Here is a 12,089-nt window from a genome sequence, read left to right as displayed (position 1 = left end):
GATAATCGCAAAGCTGACGCCTTGTCCCGCCAAGTCTACCACATTGCCTGCAGTTCAAACCTCCAGAGCTATCATTGCTCCTGACAAGGTCCTATCTATCATAAAAACAGAAGATTTCTTTGAAGACATCCGCAATTCATTCACTGTTGAGAAATGGCAGGCGTGGGCCCAAGCAGATCCGAAAAGATCCATCAAGCAAGGATTACCCTTTCACGATGCTCGTTTGTTCGTGCCCACTACCAAACTTCGCAAGATAGTGTTTCATTTGTTGCATGTTATACCTACAGCAGGTCACCCTGGTACTCCTAAAACTCTTGAATTAATCCAACGCTATTTTTGGTGGCCTACCTTAACAAAGGATGTAAAAACAATGGTAAACAACTGCGAAGTCTGTGCTCGCACTAAAACAAGTCATTCAAAACCGAAAGGGTTGTTACACCCACTTCCAACCCCAAGTCGTCCGTGGGAACACATCTCTTTAGACTTTATTACAGGTCTGCCAGTGGTTCAACAGCATTCAGTAATTCTGGTGGTAGTAGATAGTCTCACGAAATATGGTAATTTCATTGCCTGTAAGAAATTACCCACCTCTAGTGAACTGGCAACTATCTTACTGAATAGAGTGGTTCGTTATCATGGACTGCCAAAAGTGATCCTCTCCGATCGGGGATCGCAATTTGCCTCCAACTTCTGAAAGACATGGTGTAAAACACTCCAAGTGACATCTACCCTATCTACTAGCCACCATCCTCAAACAGATGGTCAAACGGAGAGACTAAATCAGACTTTGAAGCAATACCTACGTGCTTACGCTGAAAAAGCACTTAATTCATGGAAATCAATGCTCTGGTTAGCTGAGTTAGCCTACAGCAACTCCTTCCACACGTCTACTGGCGTTACACCCTTCTTTGGTTTGTTTGGCTATCATCCTGACACCTTGCCCATCACAATTCCTCAAGAAAGTTCTCTCACTCCAGCTGTGTCAGAAATCATTCAACATTTGCATCAAACTCAGAAATCGATTCAACAACATTTAGAAAAAGCCCCAAAAAAATACAAAAAGCATTATGACAAGAAACGTGAGGGACCGCAGTATCAACCTGGTGACAAAGTGTGGCTTTCCACAAAACATTTAGACTTCAAGAAGAAGCACATGTTCAACCCCAAATTTATAGGTCCTTACACTGTTCTTCAGCAAATCAATCCTGTGACCTATAAACTACAATTGCCAAAATCATTACGGATTCATCCAGTGTTCCATACTTCCCTCTTAAAAAAGGCAGTCCAAAAGGTCCACCCTCATCCAGCTCCTGTTCTAGTATAGGGGGGAGAAGAAGAATGAAGTCAAGAAAGTGTTGGACTCTAAACTGAGAGGGCGTAACCTTTGGTACTTAATCTCATGGAAAGGTTATGGCCCTGAAAGTAATTCATGGGTTTACGCATCTGATGTTCATGCTCCAGTACTTGTGAGACGCTTTCATCGTCTCAATCCAGATAAACCAGGCCCTAGAGAGACGTGCAACTCGTTTCATGAGCATTTAACTTTGTTGTTCATTGCGCGCTATCTTTTCTTGACATTTACATGGTGGCATTCGAATTGGCGAAACGCGCTATTCACTTCTCGTGTGTAATTCATGCTGTTCATTGTGCGCTACCATTTTCTGGCATTTACATGGTGGCATTCGAATCGGCAACGCGCGATTCTTTCTTTGAGTGTTTTTTCATGTTATTCATTGTGCGCTACCATTTCTTGGCATTTGAATCGGCAAGACGCGCAATTCTTTCCTCGTGTATAAATAATGTAAATTACTGTGCGCTACTATTCTAAGACATTTTCTTGGTAGCATTTCAAGTTGACACGTTGCGTGATTTATTCCTTGAATCTACGTTGTGTGATTTCATGGTGCACAATCCTTTATGGTGTTTAATACTCATATAAAAATCTGCAATGTGCGCAATTCACTTCCCAATGTTTTTTCTGAGATGAACACAACAATACCAGAGTTCTAGATGTAATGCTGTGTGTTCCTGATATATATTCCTAAAAGGAGATTAATATGGTTGTTTAGAAATTGCTCAGAGTGTTTCCTGACTCTCATGCTAAAGGAAGTACTCAAATCTTAAAGTCCTATTTAACTTTTCCTGGTTCCTCCTCAGGCATTCGGTCATCTGAAGCCTAGTCAGTTTTAGTACTATTTTAGGGTTGTTCATGTTTTTTCGGAAAAGACGAAGCTTAGAGTTGTAGCATGGTACTGATTTCATGAGATATCATTTTGATGTTGTGTTTTAACCTTTTGCTTCCTACAGGTCTCTTTCCCAGCTGTTCCTGTTCTTATCCCCTTTTCCCCACTTGGACTCTCTTAGACTCTGTGATAAATCTAATCAGAGTATTGGAGCTGTCTTGTGGTGGAAGTGTTGGGAACGTGCACAGACCCCGAGGATCTGGTGACTCTGACAGGAAGGCCCACCACGAGCACATTGTTCCTCCTGTTTCTACCCTCCGCATCCTCAGCTCTTTGTTCAAGTCGTGCTACTCTAGCAGCCAGGGAGGTCACCTCAGCTGCTAGATCTTTCTGTTTCGGCCCAACGATTGCCAATGTAGATTCCGTTTCCTTGACCCTGTCTGCCAGTTTATGGTGGCCTGCCCTTAGGAGGCCTACTTCGACTGCTACTTGGTTGATATTGTGTTGTAGTGTTGTCTTTGTGTCTTCAATCGCCCCTAGTATGCTGTCCAGGGTTTCCTGTACGTTGGATTGTGGGCGGGACTGTTCTTCCATTTCTTTGCATGCTGGTGGCGACGCGGAGTCCATGATTTTCCTCTTGTGACGGGCCTTGGAGGGCATCGGCCAGGAAGGGCGGGGAGGGCCGCACCCCCAAGGTGCCGGCCCGAGCCTATTCACAGGCCCTCCTTCCCCAGTAGTCTCGTACCTCAGCAAGCGCAGGCCCGGTCTCAGTCCCCGGGTGGGCCCTGGGCAGGACCGCTCCGACCCCACCAGGCGTCCCTGGCTGTTCGTCACAGTGTCGGGAGATTACGTACCATCCGCCCGTGGCTGGTCTCTGTTCTCAATTATTCTGGTCTTTTCGTAGGTGTCACAGTGCGTGTCGCCCCGGCTGCTCCTACTCAGTGGGGGTTCTGCTTCATATTCCTGTCTCAGTTACTCTGGTGATGGTCCTCAGGGGGGCCACAGCCTCAGGGCCGCACATCCGGGGTCGTCTTACTACTGTTTTCCCCCTTCGTGTTTTTTTCTTTTTCTTTTTCCTCTTTTTTCTTTTTTTTTTTTCCTTTTCGGGGGTCAACCTGCCGGGATCGCTCCTCCGGTTCGAGCCGATCGCGCTCGTCCGGCAGCGGCTCCCAGCCCCACTCGAGGTCCCGGATCCTCGCGGCGGGGCAGGCCGCAGGTCCCCTCTGCAGCCAAAGGGCCGAATTCGCGCCCCCGCTCACCTCAGAGCCAGGACGGGGGCCCAGCCGCCTCCAGGACCGGCCCACAGTTCACCGCTCGTTTCCAGGCATTAAATCGCCCGGGGATGGCACGCTTATAGTCAGAAGTTGAATCGGCCCCTCGGAGCAAGGGGATTAAGCGTGCGCCATCTCCCGGCAGTTGGCAACGCCCCCATAAGGGAGGCATTTTCTTGACTTTCTTGACCCAGTACTCCAAGAGACATCACAACTGACATTTGCTGGGGAGCACACTTCAATGATATGACTGTATAGGGCGCGTGAAAACCCCATTAACAGGGTCTGCACTAGAACTACTGACTGTCAAGCGAGTGCTCAAGTCATTCCCCTTTTATGTGCAGCACAAGGTGGTGCTTAGTCCCACAGACAACATAGTTACCATGTGCCACATATAGAAACAGGGTGAAGCTCACTGACCAGACTACATTAGCTCAGACCATTTGGCGGTTGGCGACCCATCACAAAGTCCATGTACTAGCAGAGTACCTGCCAGGAGTGGACAGAAACCTTGCAGACCTTCTCAGCTGGATGCAACAAGTTCATGAGTGGGAACTCCACTTGCAAGCCCTCCTCCAGTTCTTCCAGCAGTGAGGGTTTCGTGACTTAGACCTCTTTGCCACTGGGGTAAACGCAGAATGCCCAAGCTTTGACTCCAAGTATCCACACCCACAGTCCATTTGCAGTGCACAAGTGATAAGTTGGTTAGTGACATTTGCAAATGCTCCTTCTCCTCTTCCACATCTTCCGTTTGTGGTTTGGGGGCTTTGGCAAACATCCCTCACACTCATTCTATTGGCACCCAATTGGACGAGGCAGCCCTGGTTTGCACTGTTGTCAACCTGTCCTGGGTACCTCACAAGTAGTTGCCCAGTCAGTCAGACCTTCCCACGTAGACCCAGGGAATGCTTGGGCACACAAACCCCAAGCAGCTGAATATTGCAATATGGTTCCTGAGGCCCTAGAATTTGGCTACCTCAGCTTACCTCAACAGTGTATGATGATCCTCAAGGGAGCACAAGAGGCCAAGTACAAGAGCCTGCTATGTAGCTAAGTGGAAGCAGTTTCTGCACTACTAGACTCCCAGACACATCATACCTTTCACTGCAGCAGTCCAAGATATTGTCTGATACCTGTTTCACCTGCAAAAAGTAGGTCTTGATTATACCTCCTTTAGACTTCCCTTGGCTGCAGCCTACACTTGGAACAGAGAACACATTTCACTCTTTAGAGTTCCAGCCATTAATGCATTCATGGAGGGACTAAAAAGAGTACTTACTCCCAGGATGCCACCCATCTCCATGTCGAATCTAAATATAGTTCTAACCAGACTTATGGCCCCTCGTTTCAAACTACTTAGCTCATGCCCTTTACAGTATCTTTCCTGGAAGATACCCTTCCTAATCACTATTGCCTCCCTCAGGCATGTCAGTGAACTTCAAACTGTGACTCTTGAAGAACCGTTCTTCCAAGTTCATGCAGATAGAGGAGTCCTTAGGACAAACCCCAAATTTCTCCCCAGTGTAGTCTCTTCCTTCCACCTCACCCAGACCTTAGACCTCCCAGTGTTCTTTCCATATCCTTAGTCAGTTGTGGAGAGGGCTCTCCACAACCTTGAAGTAAAAAGAAGCCCTTATGTATTATATTAACTGTACAAAACCTCTCCGCAGGACACAAAGCTCTTCCTCTTTCTCCAAGCCACATAAAAGCCGTGCTCTCTACAAAGCGGGCACCACACGTTGACTGGTCAAATGTATCCAAACCTGTTAAACTAAAGCCAATTGGTCTTTGCCTATACTTCCCAGACTATGCTATGCTTGTACGAAATGGGCCTCTGTGGCTTTCTCCCGTAACATACCAAAAGCTGACATCTGCAAAGCAGGTATCTGGTCTACTCCTCTCACTTTAATAAACTCTACTCAATGGACATCTTAGCACACATTGGCCAAGCCGTACTCCATACTCCTTTAGTCCTCTGGCTAGCCACAGCTCAGAAGGGGACTGCTTTAAGCCTATGCACAGGATGTGTATCTACAGCCACACAGGTCACAAACTGAAAAGGTACTACCCTTGTAAGCATCTGTTCGTGGAAGCCTTTGACTGTTGAAGAAGCTCTTCTTTCTTTGTTCTTGCATGGTCTTTATATTCTTTATCTCTAAGCTCCATTCCTGTTTTCATCCTCCATGCAGAGAAACATAATGGAGTCCATGCCCATGCACATTACCAGGAATAGGTGGAGTCACCATACCTTGCAACTCAGACTTCTTTGCAGAAAAACACATTGCACACATCTGAGCCCAACACTAGATGACCGGAGTATGCACAGCATATGAATCAACAGCACTACATGCTACGAACAGGTGCTTAGAGTTTACATAACATTTCCCTTACAGTCTGTAAAAAGGCTAAGCTTAACTACATTTCATGCAATTTTCATTGTTTCATTTTTAAAATACATCCAACATAAAAAATTTAATAAATAAAAGGAAGTAGAGAAAAGAGTTTAAAAAGACATTGGAATGAAGGGCAGTGTTAGCAGGTGGGTTGTAATGCAAATGCATACAAACATGAACTTTAACTAATGGCCCTCACTGTACACTCTATATCACATCATTCCCTACTGGTGACAAGTCAGTTCTGTTTTTAAGGTAACAGGAGAATCTTGGGCGAATGGAAGAAACACTGTATTCTTCTTCTCCTGGATATTTGGAGGGTTGCTTGACAATGATGAGGCTTCCTTTTCAACAAAACTAGGGTTACAAGTAAGTTAATTTTCTGTTATTCCGGGAGAATTGCAAGCCATTTTACTGAGAGGCAGACAAGCACAAGCACGACAACCAGCATTAATCATTACTCAAAGACTCCTCAGTGAAGCTTGCTCTACTTGGGCATATGCCCTGTGGTCTGAATCCAGACGTTAGTGTCTTATGAAAGTATGTACAGATCTCCAGGTGGCAGGCTTTATAGACACGTACCTTGACAGAGGCACTGTAACAGCTTTTGCTCCTGTAAAATTTGATTTTAGGCCTACCAGTAAGTGGCTTGTTTGCCAGATAATAAGATGCACAATACTATCCATCTAGAAATGAATTGTTTCTGGATGGACTAAAACAACAAAAAATAGTTAACCTATAAATAACCTGGTTCTTTTGCCTTTGTAAGGTTCACTATAACCAGCCCTGTGTTACCTGAAATAACCTCAGTTTTTATTCCAGATACGTTGTAAACACCACTGTGATTGCTAACAGCTTACAAAATATTCAAGTCTATGCTTGATCAGTTGGTTGCAGGGAATGGTTTAGTGCTACGATGATCAGATACAAAGGAAAACTCCAGCCTGCAAATTATGCTGTATGCCTCCCTCAGAACCATAAAAGCATCAACTTGGACACACTAACTGAATTGCCAATCTCTTATGATGTTCTCTTCTGATGAGACTCTGCGCTGGCATCCAATTTTCTACCCTCCATTTCACCCACCTGTGGCACCCGCCGCCCCAGAGTCCGGTTTTACAAAACGCCTTTGTGACAATTGTATGAGAGGTGCAACAATGGTGATTTCACTTTATTTTTCCTTCACACTTTTAGCGTTCCCACAGCTGTTGTGTTTGTTAGCTTCAGTACACTTGCTTCAAATAAAATTCAAGCTGTTCAGTGTTTTTTCAGAAAGACTTCACGTTAAAATGCATTTAAAAGGGAAATTTGCAATTATGGAACATTGAAAGATTGTGTGGCCATGAACTCATGAACAATGTTAAATACAGCAGATTGCTTGCATGAGTCGAAAATGTATCAATTTAATCTGCTCTTTTCTTTTAATTTCCAGTCCACAGGAAGACACAGGAAGGGTCTGCTGTGGAGATGACGCCAATAGAGGCTGATTTCTCCTGGCAAAAGAAGATGACTGAAGTAGAGATGGAGATCCAAGAGGCCTTCTTGCGCTTCATGGCATCTGTTCTGAGGGGATACAGATCCTACCTGAAGCCCATCACACAGGCACCTTCAAAGAAAGCAACTGCTGCTGACTCACTTTTTGACCACCAAGGTAGATTGCTCTGTGGTTTTTACTTTAATTGTATCTAGGTTTGTTATGAAGTGTTAGGAGCTTTGCAATCCAGCTACATTTATCATAGTAATTTGGGAGGTCTACAGACAATGACACAAAACCTGGAGGATTAGACCTAACTTTTAACTTCAGCAAAGGATGGAAGATAACCCTTTTGTGTGACCTAAAACTGGACTTGTCCAAGGTAATTTTAAATGTTAACCAGTGCAAACGCTTTGATATTATGTTCAGCACCTTGCCTCTTAAACCTTTGCTCAGCATAACCACCCAAAAGGTCACATCCAGAGAATCTGGACAGACATGCAGCACTCAAGGTTAGGTGCACAATTCAAATTTAATCTTTACCAACATTTGTTATATCATCATTTATTTGACTGAAGCCATTGTGGGGGCAGGGAGTACATTCATCATTCCATTCTGACACTTAAGGATCAGTAAATGATGGGAGTAAAAAAGTGCTCCCTGCATATCTGGTGGGATATTCAAATTGGGAGCCCCCCCAAATCAATGTACTTGTATGCTTTGGATGTGTGCCCAGTTCACTGCACTGTACTCTTCCTAATTTCTCCGAACTAAAGTTAAAGAGCCCTTATGTAGCTAAAAAGATTGGTTTATGTGTTGTCTTGAGTAGGACACAAACTTTAGGAGATGAATCCATTTCTCCATTATCATTCATGCTTTATGATTTATTAAGGTTGTCAGCTTTTTCATTCCAAATACAGTACACAACCTCGGCAAATGGTTACTCCTTTTTACTGGTAGTCATTCTACAGTGGTACAGTTGCAAAACCCTACTGACCTTCTTATACTATGTAAGTACAAAATGTTAAAGCCGGCATGTTAAAGAGAATGTTGCCCCTGCTACACCTTTGATTGTCACCAGTACTTTGTTCAAATAAATTTTTTACCCTAGGATCCGCACGCTATATATATCTAATATATATATATACGTATACATTTCATATCCTGGGACTATATATATATATATATATATATATATATGTGTGTGTGTGTGTGTATATATATGTGTGTGTGTGTGTGTATTTATGTGTGTGTGTGTGTGTGTATATATATATATGTGTGTGTGTGTGTATATGTATGTATATATATATATATATATATATATGTGCGATGGCATGTGTAGCTGCAGATACACTACTATGCACAGGTCCTGCCATCTGGTGCTGGGCTCGGAGTGTTACAAGTTGTTTTTCTTCGAATACGTTTTTTCGAGTCACGGGACCTAGTGACTCCTCCTTTTCGGCTCCATTGCGCATGGGCATCGACTCCATCTTAGATTGTTTTCTTTCCGCCATCAGGTTTGGATGTGTTTCTCTTCACTCCGGTTGAGTTGGAATTTTTTTACAAACCCTCTAAATTCGACAGTATTGTTCTCGATCGCGTATCAACCACCATCGATACCTCGGTACCGGCCGATTCAGATCTCTACTTGCCCTTCGGGGCACCCGTGCCCAACTTGGGCCTGGTCGGCCAGACCAAAAGTATCATCGAAGCCTCATGGACCGGACCCCGTTTAGATTCAGCCCTCGGTACCACGCCAAGTATCCCTACACATAAAAATTTGGTTTGCAACCTGTGTTTATCTCAGGATCATCGAGAGGATACCTGCGAGGCCTGTAGATTTTTCTGCTCGAAAAAGACTCTGAGAATGAAGAGCGCGAAGTTTAGAGATGGCGTCCAGAGGTACCGAACGCCTCGACGCTGAAGAGGAGGAGATGATCCACACCGCCGTCTCCGTTCAGGGGTCCGATTCCGAACAAGAATCCAACATCCACCAACCAATAACAGCGGGCCAACATGTGAGTACGCTTGCCCCAAACCCAATCCAAGCCCAAATACAAGGCCTCGGGGACGCCACTGCCGGAAGGCCATGGCTCCACCCGTCAGAAAGCTACCAGTGACCAAGCCACATCTTCGGCACCGAAAAAGGCCACGGCAACAACAAAGCCTTTGGACTCGAGCTGATGCACAGGCTCCGAAATAATAAGGCACCGACCCATCGAGTCCAAACCCCGAAAGTCACTTTTGGAGTCGGGCCAACAAGTACTCCAGGCCCTTCGGAGCCGAAAAAGCAAACATACACGGAGGAGCATGGACTTTCAAAACAATTAAAAGAAAGCCATAGATTTGCTCAGCAATTGACACAAATGGAGGATTTCGATGACAAACAGGCCAGAATACAAATCCACAAAGACACTGGCAAAATCCTCACAGCACCTCCTCTAAGAACAAAGAGGAAACTGGCCTTCCATGGACGTTTGGACACTGACCAGCCAACGGCTAAAGTGCCAAAAACAAGAGAAAAATCTCTGCCTCCTCAGTTTTTACCTCAGCAGTCTCCTCCTCATTCTCCTCAACTAACTGTCTCCCCGCCTGCTACACCCACTGCAGTCTCCATCACACACTATACAATCACAACATGATACGGATCCATGGGATCTCTATGATGATCCAGTCTCAGAAAATAGTCCAGAGTGCTATCCTTCAAAGCCTTCACCCCCTGAGGGTAGCACCTCATATACACAAGTTCTAGCCAGGGCAGCAGCATTTCACAACGTGACCATGCACACGGAACCTCTTGAGGACGACTTCTTATTTAACACATTGTCCTCAACTCACGCCACATACCAGAGTCTACCCATGCTTCCTGGCATGCTAAAACATGCACAGCAAATCTTCCAGGAACCAGTTAAGGGGAGAGCTTTAACTCCAAGGATAGAGAAGAAATATAAGCCACCACCATCAGACCCCATTTTTATTACACAACAGATACCCCCAGATTCAGTAGTGTTCAGCCCAGCAAGAAAAAGAGCTAATTCCCAATCCTCTGGAGACTCACCCCCTCCAGATAAAGAAAGTAAGAAATTCGATGCTGCAGGTAAAAGGGTGGCGTCCCAGGCAGCCCGTCAATGGCGTATAGCCAATTCGCAGGCCCTACTGGCCAGATATGACAGGGCTTACTGGGATGAGATGAAGGACATTATTCAGCATCTCCCCAAGGAACAACAGAAGAGAGCCCAGCAGGTAGAAGAGGGTCAGGCAATCACAAATAACCAAATCAGGTCAGTGCTAGACTCTGCAGATACAGCCGCAAGAACTATCAATACGGCTGTCACAATTAGGAGACATGCATGGATTAGGTCATCAGGATTTAAACCTGAATTCCAGCAGGCTGTCCTCGACATGCCTTTTAATCAACAACAACTATTCGGCACACAAGTTGCGTATTTTCACATACCCATCCATCCAGCTCACAGAAAATATCTCAGATTTGTCATACAGGGAAAACATTACCAGTTCAAAGTGTTACCTTTCGGGATAACAACAGCTGCTAGAGTATTTACGAAATGCCTTACCATAGTCGCAGCATACATAAGGAGACAACATATACATGTCTTTCCATATCTCGGCGACAGGCTAATAAAAGCCAACACTCAAAAACAGTGCCAACATGACACACGTTATGTAATAAACACCCTACCCGCACTAGGGTTCTCAATAAATTACCAAAAATCGCACCTACAACTAGCACAATTTCAGCAGTACTTAGGAGCCACATTAAACTCCCAAAAAGGACTTGCAAGCTCAAGTCCTCAAAGAGTGCAATCGTTCCACAACATATTGCCAAAAATCCAGCCAAACCAACAGTACGCTGTCAAATTTGTCATGAAACTGTTGGGTATGATGGCATCATGCATCGCCATTGTCCCAAACGCAAGATTAAACATGCGGCCCTTACAATAGTGCCTTGCGAAACAATGGTTGCAGGCACATGGTCATCTCCAAGATCTATTGTTGATAGACCGCCAAACACAAATATCGCTTCAGTGGTGGAATCCCACAAATTTAAACAAAGGGCGGCCATTTCAAGACCCTGTGCCTCACGCCATTCTTACAACAGATGCATCAATGATTGGATGGGGTGCACATCTCAACAAACACAACATTCAGGGACAATGGGACAACCAACAAAAACAACTTCACATAAATCACTTAGAACTGCTAGCAGTATCCCTAGCACTAAGAGCTTTTCAACCTCTTCTTGTTCACAAACACATTCTTGTCAGAACAGACAATATGACAACAATGTACTACTTAAACAAACAGGGTGGAACCCACTCATCACAACTTTGCCTTCTAGCACAAAAAATTTGGCATTGGGCAATTCACAACAACGTACTCCTGGTAGCACAGTATATTCCAGGAATTCACAATCAATTAGCAGACGGCCTCAGCCGAGATCACCAACAAATGCACAAGTGGGAAATTCACCCCCAAGTACTTCACAAGTACTTTCACCAGTGGGGAACACCAGACATAACTCTATTCGCCACCAGCCAGAACGCAAAATGCCAAAACTTTGCATCCAGGTACCCACACCCTCTATCCAAGGGCAGTGCTCTATAGATCAACTGGTCAGGGATATTTGCTTACGCTTCTCCCCCTCTCCCACTCATTCCATTTCTGGTCAACAAACTACGTCAAAACAAACTCATACTTATAGCGCCAACGTGGGCACGTCAACCATGGTGCACAACATCATTAGACC

The 12,089-nt window shown here is 44.9% G+C and overlaps 1 protein-coding gene across 2 annotated transcripts in view; it reads left to right on the top strand.

The window, feature by feature from the left end:
- The window catches only part of DENND4C (DENN domain containing 4C), a 1,359,979-nt gene that overhangs the window by 458,462 nt on the left and 889,428 nt on the right, over positions 1-12,089 (top strand). For both annotated transcript variants that reach the window (XM_069239287.1, XM_069239298.1), the window contains exon 12: positions 7,280-7,498. In XM_069239287.1, the coding sequence (XP_069095388.1) occupies positions 7,280-7,498 (219 nt within the window). The remainder of the gene's footprint in view (positions 1-7,279; positions 7,499-12,089) is intronic.

The sequence above is a fragment of the Pleurodeles waltl genome, chromosome 1_2, assembly GCF_031143425.1.
Source record: "Pleurodeles waltl isolate 20211129_DDA chromosome 1_2, aPleWal1.hap1.20221129, whole genome shotgun sequence".
NCBI lineage: Eukaryota > Metazoa > Chordata > Amphibia > Caudata > Salamandridae > Pleurodeles > Pleurodeles waltl.
The sequence above is the reverse complement of the archived record's forward strand: the minus strand, read 5'-3'. Positions and strand labels throughout refer to the sequence as shown.